Below are 21,599 nucleotides of genomic sequence, written 5' to 3'. Positions count from 1 at the left end.
AATGGTGGGTTTGGATGGGCGATTGGGTGCGGTGCGGTGCGGTGCGGTGCGGTGCGGTGCGTTTAGTTTACTTTTTTTCTCACGCTACAGTATCGCTACAGTGTCTAATCTCACCGCCACCGCTGTTTTTACACTAACCGCAGGTAAATGCACCGCCCATCCAAACTCACCTAAATAATTAGAAGTCAAATATTATTTGCATTGTACACACATCAAATTTTTTTTCATTTTAATAATAATCATTTTTAAAAAATTCAGATGAAAGAAGCCAATGTGCATGAATAAATGCCCACCTTATATTGTTCCCTTCACATTACCAAATTAATAACTCTCTTTCCTACCTTTACCCTCATCAGTTTCTTCACTTCTCTCCATAAAAATAAAATATTAACTCGATTAGTACGGGCATTATTGTCATTGTAAGAATATATGAATTCGAATGCGTTGAAGCGTATTATCCTCTTATTTATAGATTAAAATAAGATATTATATTTAAAAAAAATATTTGAATCAACAAAAGAAAAACTACAAACACATAGATTATTTATTTATAATTGTATATTAAGCAAAGTCGTAATCAATAATAACTAATACCAAAGCTTAAACACACAAATGAAGAAGCAAAGACAACATGCCAAGTTCTTGCCACAGACATACAGTAATATTTCATGTTCCTTTTTCTTTTTTTTTTATGTTTTGTCCCTATTCCATAACAAATTAGTCATCAAATACTTAATTACTATTATTTTATCTCACATTATAACTTTTATAATATTTAAGAACACAAAAACACCCTAATAGTAATAACAAAGCCAAACTGCTCCATCCATCCATGCATCCATCTGCTGGCTTTGCAATAATTTTTCATCACATCATGATGATGATGATGATGATGATGTGCATGCATGCAGCAGGCGACCCACAAGATCAAAAGAGCAGGTTGCTCTATTAACAACTCCTACCTCCTTCAGCTTCTCTTCTTGCATTTCTCCACAGCTTTTGGTGCTGCAATTATTAACATATAATTCTCTTTGTTATTTTATATAGGTGCTTAATGATTAATTATATAAAAATACTAACCAAGTCCGATTGCTTCTGTTCCTTTCATTATGCGTAACCTTTTGCATGATTCGACGAACATCCTGATTATTTAAAAAATCACCAGATTATTTATATAATTTTAACAATTTTGGAATTTCGGAAAATTGAAGTTAATTAGGGTAAGGGGTATACTCCCAAGGGACGTCACCAACAAGCATCCAGTCACCATCCTTGTCCTCATAGGTAGGAACATAATCAGAGCCATTAAGGAGATCCATCAGCTTACTCTCATTCATGAAATCCTTAATTCCTTGAGATCCACAATTTCCTTCATTTTTCATCAAAAATAATTAATCCATCACTACCATACCAATAAATTAACACTTTATCTCAAAATTCGTATATTTACTAACCGATAGTAAAAGAACTGAACATTTTGGCTAAAGCATCGGAGAGTTGGTGGTAACTTGTGTACATCCTCAAGTCCACCTTACGGAGGTAAGGTGCACCGTCCATGCTCACCTTCACCAGCGCCGCCTTCTCGCCGCTCTCCTCGCTGCTGCTCTTCTGTGTGGTGGTGGCTAACATGTTCTTTCGGAATGATCGGACCGGTGGCCATCCCACAACTTGCGCTCTATAATCATTTAAGTATTTTTCTTGAATCAAAATATTGAAGGGTCTCTTTTTTAACCACTAAAACAACTTCATTATTGCTTTCATCTATTTCTAACATGATATGTCTATTCAAGTATCAATAATTGAGTTGTAACTTGTAATCCATTCTAGTATTTCTTTCTATTAATTGTGTTCCTAATTTTACAAGTTTGAACTTTCAACATATATATATATAGTCCTACAAATAGTTGTTTGTACTAATTTTGCATTGCTTTTTTTAAATCTATATAAAGGTAGCTATTTAACAAGTAGAAATAGGATAATTAATTGGATATATGGAATATACCGGTGCTTGAACGCATATCGTACAATTTCTTATTCTTCATAAAAGCTAATCAATATTATTCCCAGAAACGAATAATTTTAAACCACATCTTTCTTTGGGTTTCGATGGACAGTAGGGTGCGGTGTATTTAATTTACTATTTATCTCACGCTATAACATCGTTATAATATCTAATCTCATTGTCACCACTGTTTTTATATTAACCACATGTAAACACACTGTCCATTTGTAGCTTAGATACTTGTATTAACCAACAGCACATCCCATTCCAAAATGAGAACATAATTAATATATAATTAAAAACCCAACATATCTTTATATATATATAATAAAATTGTCTAAGCTTACACTATGATATATATTTACTTCAAAGATCCAAAGTTGTTGGTGATAATATTAACATCAAAGGGGTAATTGTGGAAACTACTTCTCTTCCTCCTTTTTCTCATATAATTATGTAAAATATGGTTGATTAATACCTAATAACCCTACATATTTCCCTAAACAAAACCCGAAGTTACTTTTAACAAAAACAAGAAGAAAAAGGAACTTACTTGGCAGGAGGCTTAGCAGCATCAATGGCAGAAAGGAGAAGATTCTTCTCCTGGTGCAAGCCTTTCACTTTCTCATCATTGGGATCGATCCCAGAGGTGTCTTGCTTGGAGGAAAGGTTAAGCTTCAAATCAACAGTTTCAGAGAAGCCTCTTTTCCTCACAACTTCACCGTCACCACCACCACCACCACCACCAGGCAACCCTAGCCTCAGCTCAGTCTCTTCAAACCCCATCTTCTCTTTGTCGCAACCTCCAACATGATCTCCTCCGCCTCCTTTCATCGTCATCTTTAAGCCAACTTCCATAGCTTCTTTCTCTAATTGTTTCCTTTTTTTGCAGTTTGTTGTAGCCACGCTTTCTGGGTTTGATGATTTGAACTGAAAGGTGAAAAATAAAGAAGAAAAAGGTTTTGTTGTAATAAGCAAAGGATTGAGAGAGTGATGATAAGAATAGGAATAGGAATATAGGAAGGTTTAGAGGAATAGGAGAGAGTTGGAGGGGAGGCATAGGAGGGTATTTAATATAACGTAAGAGTGCATTATCGGTTTTACTGTTGGTTGATGAAGCTGGGGATGTGGACACGTGGCAAGACCTGTGAGCTGGTTTATCCTAACTTGTTGGGATAGGTGACGACAAGGTGAGGTTAGCATCCTATGATTGTGTTATTTCTGTGTGCAAAAAGAAAGAAAGAGGGAGTCGACAACCCTTGTTGGCTGCCGCTGCTCTCCCCATTTTAACTAGGGTTTTGTCCCACCCCTATTTAATTAAATTCCCATTTCTTTTCTTTTATTAATAATTGGGAAATGAGATTAGTTTGTCAATCATAAGTAAAAAATTATTCCTTTAAATTTGATTATTTTTAGATATAATTAAGTTACCAAAAAAAACTTTAAAAAACAATTTATTTTATAATTTAGATATCTTCATATTCGTTTTATGATCAATGAAGATAAACCTTTCAAGTTACGGGTTGTTTTTTAAAACAATGTCATCTTTAAAGTTCAAACTCTCAGTTTTACCACAACACCCAATATCTAAATTAAAATGAATTAATATGTAAAAATTTATAGATTTTGACATACCTAGCTTTTTGACTTTTTCGGTAGTAATACATAGACAAACAATCTGTTTACTATATAATTGAGCACAATATATTAATAAAAAATATCAATTGAATCTCAGCTCAATTGGCATACTTAGTTCGAGTGGCTGAAGTGGATTATACTCCTATTCATGGGTTAGGGAGAGACTATGGGTAATTTTAGGCATTATGTCAAAAAGAATAGACATGATTAAAACCAAAATTAAGGATGAATTGCATACTTGGTATTCAAGTATAATATTGCACGTTGAAGCGAATATGGGTTTAACTTAATGGCAAGATTAAAGCTTTAAGAACTTTAAGATATTAAGTATTCACATATAATACTGTATGTTGAAGCCAATAATGCTAAGGTTAAAACCATGGAAATCAGTGATAGAACTGTAAAGTTTTTTATACAAAACTTAAAATCATAAATCAGGATATGTCATGTCAAATTATTAATAATAAATGAAGAACAAGACTAAATGCGGAAGCGTATCTGAATCCATTGATATCTTGAAATCTTCGGATCTTGCGGTTTTAATTTTCCAAATTAACACATAAGTAATTTAGAGGAGGTGGCTCTCTTTTCTGAAGATGAGATATCAGAAAAGTTACATATGTGTAATTTGGTGACAATAGCCCTAATATATAACGTTTGTCCATTAACCTTAATTTCTAATCAGCCCATCATCAATAGAAATTAGTTACGAAAGTATCTACACATATTTGACTCATACTTTATTTATTAACTAAAGCCCAATAAATTTTAACCAAATTAGATCACTTTTAACTTGGACTAATATTTTATGATAGTAATAATAACATGTAATTATCTATAATGTGATGTCCATATTTTTTCAACAATCAAAATTTGAATCTCGCTTTTATAAACTTCTCGATTTAAATTTAATTTTATGCATAAATGTATTAAATTCGTATTTAAGTTTATGAGTCTAATTACGTCAAACTTCATATTATATCCATGTACATCCAAGAATAGAAAAATTAGTGCATAGAGATGGAAAGAAAGACAAGCATATGTTGGGGGTTATGGGTAGTGTTTACAGTAATTAGACTGCCTTCCAAAATGAAATGCGGGCTCAAAAGGGGAAACCATGAACAATAATTTGACTATGGCATTGGCACTCACAAAATGGCTTAATTTTCCCATCTTTAATATATTGCAATCTGATACATATTATATTATATGATCGTGTTTGGTCAATACATGTTTCAAAATTGCATGTACACATGGAGGCCACGATCCCGTTTCATAAAATCTCCCACCCACCATTCTTTGGTAGGTAGTTAAGATCGTTATAGTAAGAATAACGATATTGCCTAGGATCTTCTTTTCTTGGGGTTGTTAAAAGATATTTCTAGTTTACTCAACCAAAAAATATTAGCAACTTGTTACTTACATTAGTTACTCAAACAATAGAATTTTAAGACCACTAGAGAATAATAACTACAACCTCGTACTGCTTAGGACCACTATGTATGCACCTCACATACACTATTCCAGTATGTCCGCTATCCATTATAACGGCTTGTCATGTCACACTATAAGATAAGTGGACCTCTCCTATATATACCCTCCCAACGATGAAGAAAAGATCAACCTTTTAAGCCCTAAATTTACTCTGAGCAATCTCCCTCTCTTCCAACAATCAACCTGTCCACTTGTCTATTTCCAACTCTTCGCCTCTCTAGGTGAATCGGCCTCCTTAACATCACCATATACTCCTCCTTCTCTCCTTCCTACCTCTTCCCTAGAAATAAAAACTGACCAGATCAGGATAAAAAAATTTTAAGGTGTTAAGTTCCATTTTCATTCAGACTTTTTTCACATTTATTTATGTTTTATCGTGATTATAATCATCCGGACATCATTATTTGTAATTGCAAAATTTAATAAATTTTTTTATTATTAATAGATGAGATGATTTAATTTATTTTATAATTATTGCGACATCTTCTATCAATAAATTTTAATTTTATATGTAAGACTAAATAAATGAAATTAGGTTCTGATCATATATGCTCTTTTTTTGTCAAAATGCTTATAACTACTCATAATCCCTCTCCAACGAAAGATAATGCACTTCAACGCACTCAAACTCACATCTTTTTGCATTGACAACAATGTTATACCAATCGAACTAAAACTCAATCCACATATCCATACTCAATTGATTGATATGCTGAGTAAATCTTTATGCCGTGAACTTTAATAAAAGAGAAAAAGGAAAATCTTGATTAGTCCAAGAAAAAAGTGATAAAAGTTATTAATCTATGCAATCATTCATATCTTTCTAGAAAGTAAAGTTCCATATCTTTTTGAATCGTCAACATAATATGGACCTTTTTTCCATCATAAATATCACCTTTTAACTTTTCTAACTTCTAACGTATAGTTATATAGTTTTTATGGGGGGAGAAGGTTGATATATTTAATGTATACATTATTAATGTATATATATATGTGTGATTTTTTTCCTAAATAATCTCATTATAAGTTTTAATTATATCTGTTCTTTTTGACATAATTATTAGAACTATACATAGTTTTTCCCCAACAAATAAATAGAAGGATAATTCATTTGAGTACACTCGAATCCACATCCTCCTATATTAGGAACAATGCCCATGTCAATAGAACTAAGACTCAATGACATTATTAATGAATAATATACGTCATTATAAAAAAAATTGTAGACTTTATTTTTAATGATGTGGTAAATCTGAATTTTTTTTAACTTCATGCTCTTCATTAATTAAATCCTAATATAAATATAATGTATATAGTTATAAAAATTAATTAAATGAAATAACTTGAATTATAAAAATTTGTTTGGTTTTGTTATTAAAAATTAAGTGCATGCATGATTTTTGTTTTAAAGTAAATAATTTAAATTCACGTCCTCCCGTATTAACAACAATTTTAATGCCAATTAAGTTAAAGACTGAATTAAAATATTTTTATTATTAATTTTAATTTTATTATAGAAAAATATTTGATAAAAATACTATTATTTAATTAAATTTGATGAATAACGGTTGGTTGAGAAAGTGGCAGCCAAGTGTAAGAAAAAAGCATGTGATAAGATTCATTGGAGGGGGAAAAATTTAGGGGGACCCACAAAGTGGCCATGTGAACTTGTTTGCTTATGGTTCTCTGTGTCGCCTTTGTCTCTAACCCTATCCCATGTGCGCCGCTACAGGGCATCCCACTTCCTTCTAAATATATATATATAAAATTTAATTGAGCATTTTTAAAAAAAAATATTTTTCATTATATCCTTAAACATAACCCACCCTAATCAAGTCTTAATTAGTAAGTAATTATATACATATATTGCATAATAAATACCAATTTTCTTTTCTTTTCCCTTTTTAATAGTTATTTATATTAACAGTTGATTTTAAAATCAATTAATTCAACTCAAACGACTCTGATTAATTAACTCAACTCGCAGTTTCGGAATATGAGAAATTTTAAAAAAAATCATAATTCGTTATTTTAAATTTATATTTTTGAAATTAAATCCCGCTACTTTTTAATCTCAATAATTTACCTCCTTTACTAGTTTGTTTTTTAAACTGTAAATATGATTTCCATTTAGATTATGTGCCGTTAAAAAAAAAAGATATTGAACCCCATGTGTTGGCCTGATGGTCAGGGTATTTATCGTCCCAGATGTAATCTTGGTTCGAGTCGCGCTAGTTGTGTTACTGTTAGGCACTAAAAAAAACATTCACATAACTAATATTAAATTTGGGGTAATAAGGTTTTCAATATTTTTATTTATTTATTTATTTTAACAATGCTACATAATTTACAGTCTTATTAAATGAATTGATCGATTAAATTAAAAGAAATAAAATAAAAGAATTTCTAAAAATAAAATAAAAAGAACAAATTTCAAATATGCAAAGAATATAAAGAGATTAGGAACAGAATTAAACCCAAATTTTAATATTATCATATTTAATCATGGATTTGACAAAATTTGTTGTCCCCCCTCCCTATTGAAAATGATCATATTGTTTATCCAAATTAAGAATATCTAAATGACTAAATCTAGTTTTTGAGTACATGAAGATTTTAGGTATGAAAATTTGACACTAAGTTTGCCTACAAAGAATCAAAGGTAGGTTCCAACTTTGTGTCCATCTAAAAATAGTACTAAGTAAATTTGTTTTTTTGTACTATACTTAAAACAATTTATAGTCCCTCTAACTCTTAAATAGGAGGATAATATGCTTTAGCGTACTCAAATTTAAGGGTAATCAAAATTCGGGTCGAGTTGAATTTCACAATTCGAATAACATATTGGTATAAATACCCTTTTGGTCCTTGTCAACTTTGAAAATAAGCAAATTAGTCTCTCTCTCAACAAAAATTCAAAATAATTTTTAGAATTCAAAATATTTATAAAAAATTTATATTTTATATTTTTAAAAATATATAAAAATTCTAAAAAATACATAAAAAAGTTAAAGTTTTAAAAATTTTCTAAAATAATAATTTTGGACCTAATTAATGATTCAAATTTATCATACTCAAATATCTTTTTTTTATTTTACTTTTAAAAAATTTTAAATATATATGATTTCAAATTTATATGCTCTAACATGGAATTAGTTATACTGTAATAATATTTTCATTTGACATATTTAATTTTTTAATATAACTCGAACAATTTCACTCGACTCGATACGAAAAAATTTCAATTGAGTTAAGATGATAAAATAGGACTCGTGAACTCAATTCACTCGAAATTTTTTCACTCAATTCGGTCGAACGCTCACCCCTACTCAAACCCAATTCCTCCTGCATTGACAACAATACCGGTGCCAATCAAACTAACACTCGACCAACTTTTTTTTACTTTTTTAAATACAATTATAATGTAAAATTAAATCAATATTAAAAAAATAAGGTCCTTCCATAACATACTTCATGTAAATTTTTTTAAAAAGAATATAAAATATAGATCATGATTGATCATCATCATTATAATCCAATGATCATTTCTTCTTCTTCTTTTTTTCTAGATAAAAATAATAATTCCATCATTATTGACCAAAGATACTGTTATTTTATTCCCTATTGGCGGTGGTTATGTTCATCGAGATTTAAAAAAAAAAAGGGTCAAATGGTAAGGGTTGAGGGTTCAGAAAGAACTGAAAAATGGTCAAAAACTGATACATGAAAGAATCTTATTGCTCCTCCATACCCTTCTATGCCGGAAATTTTATGCTTTTAATATCTATATTTTATTACCCTTAATTAATGTAATCTCAGTTCAATGCTTTTAAGAACAGATCCATTCCATATTATTATTTTTTAGTAATATGTGAATCTTTTTATATAAAAAGAAAAACTAGTGATTGTGGTTGCACTTATGACCCATGCAATCATCTCACCTTAAGATGCTACTTTTAATGAAGATTTAAAACATTAAATTATTTCGCGGGTTGAGTATCAGCTCGATTAGTGTGGGTATTGTTGTTAATACAAGAAGACATGGGTTTGAATATGTTAAAGTGCATTTTCATCCTATTTATGGGTTAGGGAAGAGCTATGGGTAGTTCTAGGGATTGTGTAAAAAAATAGATATAATCAAAACCTATAATAAGATTATTAAAAAAATATTATTTGATACTGTTTAAACCCCCTCTCTCCCCTCTAAAAAATATTATTTGACATTCTTTAACGTAATAATTAAGATTATTGGTGTGAGTTTTTCATTGTTTCCGTGTTATTTGATGGTGGTAATATGATTATATGGAATCAAAAGTGTAGGGGCGAAGTTAAAAATTTTTTTGAGGCGGAATTAAATTGTATATTTTTACGATAGAAAAAATACAATTTTTAATATCATATTTATTTATAATTTTTAAAGGATTAAATCAATTTTTTTATCATTTTTGGAAAGGCTAAAGTGTAATTTTACCATTACTAATTTAAAATTTTATAAATTATAAAAGGGACTAAATGGAAAGTTTTCTATTAAGAGAGGCAGGGCTCTTGCCAACTCCCTCGGCTTCACCACTTCAGGGATGGAGTCAGGGAAAATGAAAAGTTTAACTTTTAGTTTATACTTTGGTCTCTCAAAATGATAAAAAAAATTTTGATTTAGTCCTTTAAAAATTATAATAATATAAGCTAGTAAAATGATGAAATTACGTTTTTGCTATCGTAAAAATATACCACATAATTTCAGCCCAAAAAATTTTCTCACTTCATCCCTGAGTGGAATTCCTCCTAACCATTTTGGCTCGGTTTAGGTTTTTTAACTTTTATTGGGAATTTTCTATTTCTAGTCCTCTCTTTCTTTTCTTTTTCTTTTTTTTTTTGTATTTTTAATGTTCATTTTACAGTTTCGGAGTTCATGATTGCTCCTCTCAACAATATTATCTTCAAAATTCAAACTCTATTCTCTCTTTAAGAATATAATGTAACTTATAACTGTACTCAATACTTATAGATTGTAACCCTCTAATAAAAGTTGTGATTTGATTTAGCAAAGTAGATTAGAACAAGTATAGTGTTTAATATATAGCTATGTATATGGGCAGACTCAAATGGTTACAATGGGCTAGATGCTATATGATAAGGTTTGGGGTTTTGATATTGAAGTTATGGGGAAATTGTTTCAAATGCAATGCATATCCACTCACAACATCAAGTGTCACATTCACTATTTTAAGATTAATCATGCTCAATCTCCCAACAACAACAATTCAAAGTTTTGTTTGGATCAATCTTTTTTTTTCTCTCCTCTTCAAATAACACAATTTATCGAAAGAAAATAAAATAAAAAAGTAATCATGTGAAACAAGCCCTTGGACTTATCATTAGCAAGGTCCTCGATCAAGTTGAGGGGCTTCTGCTATCATATTGATACTCTCTGAGTCACTGTGTACGATCTTGGCAATCTGATCTACAATCTGATTAGTTTCTTTGGGAACATATGATACCACTCAATATTTGTTATCTTTTAGCTAGCAATTGATGAATGTGCCTGACTAGTACTGAGGTCGAAAAATTCTGATTCCTTGTTTGCAAACTAATTAAACATGCTTTTTATTATCATTATTATTATTTGCATGTAACCGTCCAATTTAATGCAATTGGTGCTTTGGGACAAAACCCTAAAGTTATGTTACCATTAATTAATTAATCAATAAACCCAATATTTGACTAAATCTTAATTTCTTAGAACTTAGAGTCATAATGGGAAACAGCAGAAATAAGGAAGGGTTTCAAGAAAAACGAAAAACAATAGATGCTGAAATTTGTGGCAATGCTTATGGCCAAGTAATCCAATTTTTATTTTCTTGGTGAGAGGGGGGAAATGAGAAAAAGACCAACTATTTTAAAATGGATTTTTTAAATAAAGTTTTGGGTTTAAATAATATAAAAAGAGAAAACAATGTTAGAAAAGTTGTACCTTTTATTTTTAAGTGTTTAATTTAGTTCGACTATGAATTTAATCGAAACTCGATTATTGAATACCAAAATTTTTGGAGGGATTGACATATGTAAGAGGAAAACACCAAGAAAGTAGTAATGAGATGGATATGGGAATGGGTAGTGGCGGATATCCTGTCTTACCTTTAGGTAGCCAAAAGGGACCATGCAGATTAAATTCGTCGATAAGGGGCCAAAACCATAAAACCCCATGGATGGAAGAGCTGTGAAAGTGCAAGATTGGGCCCAATCTTAGCAAGAGAATGGCCCAGTTTATGCTATTATTAGGGGGGTTGGGGAGGGGGGTTGTACTCATGACAATTAATAAAATTAGTACCCACATTCACGTGTGATTGATACCAAGTCAAGGTTTTGAATTTGAATCTACATTTTGGGTTTTGTTTTTTGATGACTTTAGTGTCCTATAATTGAATTTGAATGGGTGCTACCAGCTAAGGGTACTTTTTTTTTATAGAAAAGATGGTTAATGGTTTGGTTTGATTAGCCATAAATTTGTACTTTTTGCTTTTAAAATGATCATATCCTAAACTATTATTTGAACCCAATTCTCTTCTTGGATGATTGTTTGATAAAAAGAGCTTGCAAAAGAAATTTTGATTTTGGTTAGTCATATAAGAAAAGGTTTTTACCTTTTGTTGTGGGCTAATTTCTATGGGTTACTGGTTAAATTTGTATATATATCTAAATAATTACGAAGTATTTTCATACTAAAACTGATGAATCAATCTATTTGAATTAAAACTTATACATGACAACTGTACATGGATTTGAAGATTTATTCATATAATTATACATGATAAATCTTGAATCTGGATTTTTTAACATAAGACCTTCGGTTTTACTAGCTGTACCAAGACCTCATTGCTATCACCTCCATAAATATTAAATATGTCCATTTATTATTTATTAGTTATTTTTTATAATTTTAATATGCATTTAACATATAAATAATGTATGAATATTTTAGGGTTTGTTGGGTAACAATATTATAACATCTTTGATTTAAAAAAAAAGGTTAAATATATAATAAAACAATAAATTTAAAATATCGAGATGGGTGAGACAAAACAATCAAATGCTATAGTTACTTCAAAAAAAAAAAACGCCATCCTACCATGCTTTAAAGGGGACCGGTTCAAAATCCATTGAGCTATTCCAAGTTTATCATCATACATGTAAATGATGGCATGAGATGGTTGATGGGCATGGGAAGCAAAGGCCGAACCCATTAATTACAAGGGAACAATAGGTGGGGGAGTTGATCTTGATGGGGTTATTGGGCTTCTTCTCCATCTGAGAGTCCAATTTTTTCTTTTTAGAGCTTTACTTTCCGGCCACCACGTGTGGACGTAGGCCCACAGGCTTTTTACTATCACCATCAGCATTTAAAACACCACACGTGTGTTTCCTCCCATTAACCATTTTTATTGCATAAAAAGCTGCTTGGTTGGGGTGGAAATGGTTGTGGACCCATTTTTCTTTGGTCCTTTTGAAGTGCAATTCTAAGATAGCAAATCGAAATTATGGTTTGCTCCAAATTCAAAACGTGGCACCTCCACTTGTCCATTGCGGCTCACAAATGTGAGTTGTATTTTGATGGGTGTTTGTGGGTATGGTTTGGTTAGGTTAAAGCAACTGTGTCTCGGTTTACATTGGCACCGCCAAATAAAGCTGCCCCCATTACCCAACAAAGCTTGGCTGGCAATGTCCCATGGCTGAATTTGTGGAACCCTTTCCCACTAAGAGAAGGGGAAGCTAGCAAGAAAGTGAAAAAACGATGGGTAATATGCATTTTAGTACCTTAACTTGGCTTCAATGTTTAATTTAGTATCCATTTGGCCAAGTTCAAATATCTAATTGGACAGGAAAAAAACTTAAATACTAAATTAAAATATGAAGCCAAAAAAGATGATGAAACAGAAACAAAGAGGTACCCCATTTGCCACATGCCATGTGTCGCAAGCAAATTAAAAAGAAAGGGTCCCACATTGAATTCTAGCCACAGCAATCATGGATATCCACGTGGGACCCCTTTTTTATTCACATGCGGATGTTCTCGTGATCCAACGCTCCAGGATTCACTCTCAAAACCACCCCATCTACACCGTCCATTTTGGTCCACAGTCTTCAATACCATCGGCTGTGCTTGTCCTTCCTTTGTCCCCCTTAATCAGGGCACCCAAACTCAACGCTGTCCCAACATGTGAAAGACAACCATATCTGTTGCTGTCTAGGATCCATCCATCCAACCCACGCGCCTCTTAACGGAGCAAAAACCCCTTTTCATTGGTCATCGATGAAGCGCGTACGACACCGCGTGCGTGGGGCTCTATTATTTCTCATCAATGAAACGCATGCAAGAGGAGCTTAGATTATCGTCCCTATAAAACTAGTGATCTGCCTTCGCATATCTCTCATCATCAACAACTCCAACTCACGGTTTTGGCAAACAAAGAAATATAAAGGAACCCCACTGTAACCAATATCCCCAAGCCTTTTTCGTTTCAAACAATTATATCATTGTAAGTTAGCAATGGAGAATGATCTCAACCTCAAGGCAACAGAACTGAGATTGGGATTACCTGGCAGTGATGAGCCCGAGAGACAAATGACCCCTAGGCCTAACAAGAGAACCTTATCTGACATTGTTTCTGAGGGATCAAGGTCGACCACAGAGGAAGATCATCAAGACACTGCTCCTCCTGCCAAGTATGTCTACATATATATATAATTGTGTTTTAGAAACGTTTAGCCAAAGCAAAAGTTTAGATTCTAATGGTTGGGTGAATGTATATGAATGAATGCAGGGTACAAATTGTAGGATGGCCACCAGTCCGATCATACCGGAAAAATTGTTTACAAGGCAAGAAAGATGACGTTGAAGGCGGGACAGGAATGTATGTCAAAGTAAGCGTTGACGGAGCTCCTTATCTCAGAAAGATTGATCTCAAGGTTTATAGAAGCTACCCTCAACTCCTCTTGGCTTTGGAAAACATGTTCAAGCTTACCATTGGTAAGATTTCAAAACATCCCCAACTGTTGTTTTCCCTTGACAAATCAAATGAAATTAACCCCATGATAAAAAGCTGTAGTCTGATTGGTTTTTTTTTTTATCTGCAATTTTAAAGGTGCATACTCAGAGAGGGAAGGCTACAATGGATCTAACTATGCTCCAACATATGAAGACAGAGATGGTGACTGGATGCTTGTTGGAGATGTTCCCTGGGAGTAAGTTCCTCTTCCAAACCTTTTTCTCTTGAACTATATATACATATACCCTTTGTTCTTTCCAAAGTAAACTCATTAATTTTGTTAATTTCCTTGTGTTTACAGAATGTTCATCTCCTCTTGCAAGAGGCTGAGAATCATGAAAGGGTCAGAAGCCAGGGGGTTGGGGTGCGTATGAGACGCCCAAAAAAAGAACAAACAAGGAGATTTTCTTTGGCTTGGATAATCCAAATTCCACAAGGAAGATGAAGCCTGCTCTTCCTGAGAAGTGAGAGGTGCCATTTGCTAGAGGAAAAATTCAGAGACTGCATCCTTTTCAATCCAACCATGGCTGGCTTTCAGCCTCCATTATTTCAAATACATGTACTTCTTTATAAATAGCATATACCACAAAACCAAAAGGCAGAAAAACAATGTAGAAATACTTGAGAGACCCAACTGTACAAAGGAAATACTATTTGCTTTACAATTTTTTCCCCTGGTTAAGCATATATGTAACAAGATGATTAAATGAAATGAAATAAACTATTAAGGTTTAATTGGTTTACTTCTAAACAGTTGTGTTTCATTTGAAAATTTTGTTTCTTCTGTTATAACAAGATTTTACAGAAGGGAAGAAAGAAAGGCAACCCCTTCTTTCACCCCAAACAAAAAGAGAAACCCATTGATTAGTCAAAAGAAGAGAATATTTCTAGAACACTTGCCAACACAGGGATTGGAATTCTGTGTTAAGCATAGAATTTTCAAAGATCACACAATACAGATGCTCCCACTAGAGTAAACAAATCCTAGCTAGATGATATGGGATTAGAATTTTCATGCAATAAACACCAACAAAGAACTTGAAGGTGCTGATAGACAAGTGGAAAAATGAGGTGTTGTTTTCCATTTGCAATGAGAGCCTCAGAAAAAGTAACTAAACTAATAACACGGGCAGGACAAGTAGCTAGAGCAACCCAGAAATTCTCTTCTCTATGTAATGGTAACTCTAATTTAACTTGACTTACACCAAACAGCATTCAATTTTTAAAAATCGAAAAGAAAATTAAGATAAAACTCATGAAGCAATGGTCAACGCTCATTAGGTCAGTCGCCTACATACAAATTGGATGAAAGAACACAAGATTTAATCACAGATCGCAGTTGAGATCAAATGGACAAAAAATGGCAACAGAATGCAGTCGAGTTCTGAGATCTATCATCCAGATATGAGGAGAGGAAAAGGTTAAGTTATTCTTTATACTATTCAATTTAGATAAAACTATTTTGATATGTACTGGTGTTCATTCATAACATGCTTGCCACATTATCAGAATAATAAACCAGGTTAAAGCATTCAAATTGATTTGTGAATCATCAATATCTTCATGGTAATTAATGACATTTCAGATGTTCAAAAAAGGTCAAACAAAGCTTATAAAACTAAAACTTGTAGAAGAAGCAATATTTTACAGAACAGACAAAGTGCTATACATCTGAAGCATACTGAGACTTACAAAAAATTTTGCATACAAAATGCAGGGACCTTGCCAAGCGCAATCAACTTATAGAAACATCATAAACACACTGATATAAACCATTAAAAAGGCAGGAGATTGTCACTGGCCATCGAAGAAAACATCCTTTCATCCTCATCTTGCAGAGAGCTCATTCTAGAATCTAGTATCTCCAACTGGGATCTCACCCAATGGGGAGTATTCCTACCTTCAATCCATAGAGCTTCTCCAGTATCCTTGTGCTTAAAATCTGGATATCTTGGGTTCCTCTGTACATGGAGGAAACAACATCGAGTTAAACAGCTAACACAAAGTGCTCACAAATTTTCAATAGTAAATCATTTAATTCTGTTGTTCAATCGTGCCACAAGCATAAAAGTAGTAACTCATCTACCTATCCCAATAGAAATATAATATTTTTCAGCCAGGAAAGCAAACTCTTGTTCTGATTCAAAAGCAAAATCTAATATGATCTTCTTGATGCATGTAAAGCATTGGCAATTCAATGACTAAAGCTAACTCTTAAATCTCCTTCAATTTTAAAGGTCAAACAAGTAAATACAAAAGCATACAACCACATCAAATATGATTGCAAAGCACTTCCAATTTCAACAATGAGATTAAACAGCTACCTTGTTTTTCCTATTATCCCACCATTCAGTAGGATTGGCGAAAAACGCTTGCCATAGTTCCATAGCAGAACCCACATAATTCTCACCATTATAGCCAACTTTCCTATCTGCAACAATAAATCCAAGTTAGAGACTACGAATATAAGAAAACAAAGTCACATTGCTATTTATCCAAAAATGTATTTCAGTGATTCAAGAAATATGACTTACTACTTGACATCCCACTAAAGCCACGATCATTAGAAGCCATTGAAGGCGAGTTCCTTTCGACAAAATTTATTTGTTGGACAACTATCTATAATGTGAAACCAAATATAAGTAAAACAATAAGAATATATAGTTCAATTCTTCAATGAGCCAAGGAAAAAAAAGGGGGGGTTATAGAGATTTTAAGTTACCTTGTAATAAGTCTGCTGTTTGCCATCATCACTTTCAACCGTATCCGAAACCAGACGACCGCATACATATATCTGTTTTCCTTTCTCCACATGCTGATACGCAGTATTGGCCAGCTCGTCCCAGAATGTCAAATTAATCCTAACAATAAAAGAGAAAATATGGGTAACAAAAGGTACAATTTTGGGGATAAATTTTCATATTACCCTAGAAAGGCAAGTAAAGAAAACTTACCAAGTAGTGTCGGTGGGGGATTTTTTGACGGCGAGTCGTGTCCAGGCGAGGACTTTACCAGAAGGCAAGTGCTTGACTTCAACGGGGGAGCCGACATTGCCGATTAGGTGCACTGTATTACAGAGGTCCTTGCTCCACGGGATTTCAGAGGGTTTTGGGTACGATACTTGAAGGTTGTGGGTTTGGTCTCTGTAATCGACGGAGCATTTTAGCGTTCGGAAGGGAAGACGCTGTCGTTTAGCGAGAACAGAAGATGAGTTCAGGGGAGTCGGAGATGGGAAAAAAGCCAGGGTTTTGGTGTTTGGTTTAGGGTTTTGCGAGACGACGGTGAACAACATGTTTCGGCTTGATACTAGGGTTTGCCCAAACGCCATAGCGGCACTTTCTCCTTTTTGGCGCCAAGAAGGCTAAAAGCAAGCAGAAAGGGTAGAAAAGAGAAATGCGTTCGGCTTCTTCGCCGGCCATTGTAATTTGGATTTTCAGAATGTTAAAGCGGCACATGAAATAAAGCGGTAAATTGCTGCCAAGGTCATTCAACTATTATTACGTTTACACTTTGATCAATTAATTTTAAAGTAATCGTAACTCAATACCGTACCATTGGATATACCATTCTTATCTTGATATTGATACACCGATATATTTCAATGTACCGTTTTAAGTTTATAAACGTTTTAAAATATTTTTCACGCATATATTTTTATATTTTTATTTTTAATTTTTTGATAAATTATATATTTAAATATTTTTCATATATATTTATACTCAAATTTTTTAGTTTCTTATTAAATTATATATTATTTTTATAAAAAAATATATTATATATACATGCAAATATATCTCAATTACATTCATATAAATATATTTATATATAAATATAAATTTTAAAAGTATTAAATAGGTTGAATAATTTAATTTAATTTAATAGGTTCGGATTTTAAATATGATTATAGAAAAGTTAAAATGGTTAAAATGAAAAATTTTAAATCTGTTTTAAAATATCAAAATTTTGTACCAACCGTTATGGGTCGGTACGCACAGGTACAAGCCAATATTAATCAAAATGAGCCGAAACACACCAAAATTTTGACCAAAACAGTACATAAGCTACTTGGTATTGGTTTAAGACTGAAACAATACATACTAACCGGTACGACCAGTACAGGTACGGTACCAACTACCATGCTAAATTTCAAAAAATTATAAGTTGATTACTAAATTATTCGAAATTTCTCATTTAAGTTATTAGGCTGTTAAAGTTGCTAATGGATGTTTGATGGTGGTTAACTTACTATTCATCATGGGGTAAACTATACTCAAAATCACTCAATTATTAGAAATTTTACACTTTAGTCACTTAACTTTAGAAAAGTTACAAGTTGGTCCTTAAACTATTCAAATGTTTTAGAGTTTTAGGGACCTCCTTCACAATTGTATTCCAATAATCTTGTCATCATCTGGCCTCCTCCTCCTACAAAGAAACACATCGAAATGGAGTTTTACTTAATCTTTCAACTTTATGGTTTAATTTTCTATGAAATATCCAAAAACTTTGTTGATTCAATATAACGATCCGAAAATCAGTGGTATTAGAAAATTTGATTTCAAGACTCTGTTTTCGTAAACCAAGACCGTAAATATTTTTATTAAATATTTATGGAGTTATATTAGAAATGAATTGAATTTTGGATAAGTAATTTTATCAAATTAGTGTTTAATTAAAGTATAATGACTAATTTATAAAAGTGGTAAAGGTTAAATTACTATACATTTTTAAGTGAAAACTTAGATTAAGGACCAATGTGATAATTATACCATAATGGAATTAGTGGGCGGTAAATGATTAATGTATATATATGTATACTTTATAATATAAAAAATTATTAAAATTAAATTATTAAAAAAAACATATGTATGAAAGTGGGAAAAAGAGAAAACCTCCGCCAAGGGGTTTTAAAGTATAAATCTTCAATTGATTAGTGCAATTTAGTCTTTTTCTTATAATTTTTATGTTTTTTAAATCTTCAGAGCTTAATCTAGCTAACTCGTGTGTTAATTTTTGTAACTTTTGAAGTTTTTGAAAGATGTCATTGATGAATTCTTGAAGTTTTAGGTACTAAATTGATAGATTGTAAGCTTAAGAGTGAAAAACGACTAAATTGTGAAGTTAATTTATAGTTTTGTGTAATAGGAACTAAAATGCACAAATTTTGAAATTTTGGTAGAAATGAGAAATGGGAGGTCCATTTAGGACTATAATAAAATCAGCTTGCAAATTTGAGTTCTAGATTTAAAGTTATGTTAGTCCCGGTTTTAGGGACTAAATTGAATAAAATAAAAAAATTTCTTAAAGTAGCAATTGAATGTGAAATTATTTGTATATGGATGATTTGGTATGTTTGTGTTAATCTGTAGCTAACATCGACTCAAATTCCTCGAAAAAAAAGGAAAAGATAAAGCCATCAATAAATAGCTCAAAGTTTATGGTTTGTATTTCTATAATCTAAACCATTTCAATTGCTGCATTTATGAACTGTGTTGCATGGTAAGATCATAAGGTACGTTGTAAATGATAAAACGAGCTTATTTGAATTGATTTGGATTGATTGCTAGTTATAAGGACTAAAATGAATAGTTTTGAAAATATTGTATATTATTATAAATGTGCAATTCAATCTGTATTGTGATGAAATAAGTTGTTACATATGTGGAATTAAGAAATTTATTATAAATGAAATTGAAATAAGGGTGGAAGGCAGATGTCAGATTATAAGTCCGAAATGTGAATTTGATATTGCACAATTTAATCGATTCGATTGATATATGGAAAAATGTATAGGCTGCAATTGTGATAGCTCGATTCAAGATAATAAAAAATTCATTATATAATCAAGTGATGCATTTGGATTTGTAGATTGACATGTTAACTTGCATTCAACTTGCATTCGAATTTTCGGTTTGTTGGTTCATTAATTCATTGTATTATATGATTTATATTATGTTCTAATGTTTGAATATAGCAATACCATTGAGTTGTACTCAGCGTACGGTTTTGTTTTCCATGCGCAGGTTAGGTTTTGAATGTGTATGCTTGTCAATATCAGCATTCAACTGCAATCCCTAATTCAGCGAGTTGGTGATGTTTCTTGTAGTTTAATGACATGTACCTAAAAGAGTCATTTGTTTATCTTCTACTAAACTTGGAGGATGAATTGGTGTTTGATGCATTTTATATATATGTTTAGTGTAATCTTGATAATGGTATAAATCATATGTATGCGTAATGAAGTTCTTGAAGTGTGAATTAGATAAGTATGCATAATGGCTTGAATGGTTGATAGTTGAAAAGTTAACATTATATTGTTAGATGGTACGCTATGAATAGGTGAATTGGCATGAATATATGTGATAATAGTTAATACCTTTATAATGTAAGTATGATTTGAGTAATGGTTGGAAAGTTTATTAGGTGTGCGCAAGTTAGCATTGTGACATGTATGTATTGTTGATGTTTATTTTAAAATGGTATGGTTGAATATGTTGTGTCATGCCATAGAATGTTTGAATGGTATTTGAATTGGTAAGTATTGGAGAATGAATGTGAATCATCTATGCATGTTTTAGTAGTGTTTTGAATTGTCTAATACATGTAATTCATGTTTAACTTACCCATGAAATAATAAATTGAATGTTGGGATAACATTGAGTGCACTTTAGTACATTTTTGGCTAAAACAGTATGTGACATCGTGATGTCGTTCGAATGTCGTCACGATGAGGCAACCACGTTGTGACACTAATCTTAGGTTGTCGGGATGAAATTGGACAATGAGTCACGTCGTGACGAGAAACTCCCTCACGCCATGTTGTTGGCCTTGTATTTGAAATCTTTTCATTTTAGTCCTTCTTCAAATTTGAATTAGCTTTAGAGCTCTTGTAAGCTCGTACTAGGCCCGAAAATGATTGTATTTCATGCTGATTGTATAATTGATTGATTGATTATCAATAAATTGCATATTTCAAACACAATTTGATTGTGGTTGCTTCAGCGACCGAGTTAAGTAACAAGGTGTTACATTTAAACTCAAAGCCCTAACAGAGAAGCTCACTGATCTCTATTAGCATCATAAGATGGACGTCTAACTCTATTATGTTCCTCTTTTCAACTATATTTTCTCCTTGACCTTTTGGATTAAACCTTCGTCGCCTAAAACTTATTGACTAACTCATATACGAATCTGGTACATTTGAGTTTCTTTTTTTAATATTTTGATTCTTTTTTCTCTCATTTATTCTATCTCTTTGCTCCTGTAAGTTATGTTTAGGGTTTTTTGAAACATGATACTTTCTTTCTTTTTTATTTACTTTATTTAATCTTTTTTGTTTGTTTTGATTGTGGTTTTGATGCTATTTGGTTACTGGTTCAAGGTAAGAGTGTGTGAACAACTTAACTGTGGATTTTATTAGG

The 21,599-nt window shown here is 32.0% G+C and overlaps 3 protein-coding genes across 3 annotated transcripts; 1 reads left to right on the top strand and 2 right to left on the bottom strand.

Moving 5' to 3' along the window:
• Positions 1-526: 526 nt before the first annotated feature.
• On the bottom strand, positions 527-3,045 carry LOC107941658 (auxin-induced protein AUX28-like). Its single transcript, NM_001327452.2, has 5 exons — positions 2,556-3,045; positions 1,455-1,675; positions 1,234-1,369; positions 1,081-1,142; positions 527-1,005 (listed from the first exon to the last, which is right to left on the bottom strand). Exons 1-5 carry the CDS (start codon positions 2,858-2,860, stop codon positions 968-970), a joined length of 762 nt encoding a protein of 253 aa, NP_001314381.2. The 5' UTR covers positions 2,861-3,045; the 3' UTR covers positions 527-967.
• A 10,353-nt stretch (positions 3,046-13,398) lies between these two features.
• LOC107941656 (auxin-induced protein 22D) lies at positions 13,399-14,913 on the top strand. Its single transcript, XM_016875231.2, has 4 exons — positions 13,399-13,855; positions 13,954-14,159; positions 14,275-14,374; positions 14,480-14,913. Exons 1-4 carry the CDS (start codon positions 13,680-13,682, stop codon positions 14,550-14,552), a joined length of 555 nt encoding a protein of 184 aa, XP_016730720.1. The 5' UTR covers positions 13,399-13,679; the 3' UTR covers positions 14,553-14,913.
• An 802-nt stretch (positions 14,914-15,715) lies between these two features.
• On the bottom strand, positions 15,716-17,662 carry LOC107941655 (protein OSB2, chloroplastic). Its single transcript, XM_016875230.2, has 5 exons — positions 17,133-17,662; positions 16,901-17,039; positions 16,713-16,797; positions 16,503-16,609; positions 15,716-16,139 (listed from the first exon to the last, which is right to left on the bottom strand). The coding sequence occupies exons 1-5, from the start codon at positions 17,504-17,506 to the stop codon at positions 15,954-15,956; spliced, it is 891 nt and encodes a 296-aa protein (XP_016730719.1). The 5' UTR covers positions 17,507-17,662; the 3' UTR covers positions 15,716-15,953.
• Between the last annotated feature and the right edge of the window lie 3,937 nt (positions 17,663-21,599).

Source organism: Gossypium hirsutum, chromosome D07 (genome assembly GCF_007990345.1).
Source record: "Gossypium hirsutum isolate 1008001.06 chromosome D07, Gossypium_hirsutum_v2.1, whole genome shotgun sequence".
In the NCBI taxonomy this organism is placed as follows: Eukaryota; Viridiplantae; Streptophyta; class Magnoliopsida; order Malvales; family Malvaceae; genus Gossypium; species Gossypium hirsutum.
The sequence above is the reverse complement of the archived record's forward strand: the minus strand, read 5'-3'. Positions and strand labels throughout refer to the sequence as shown.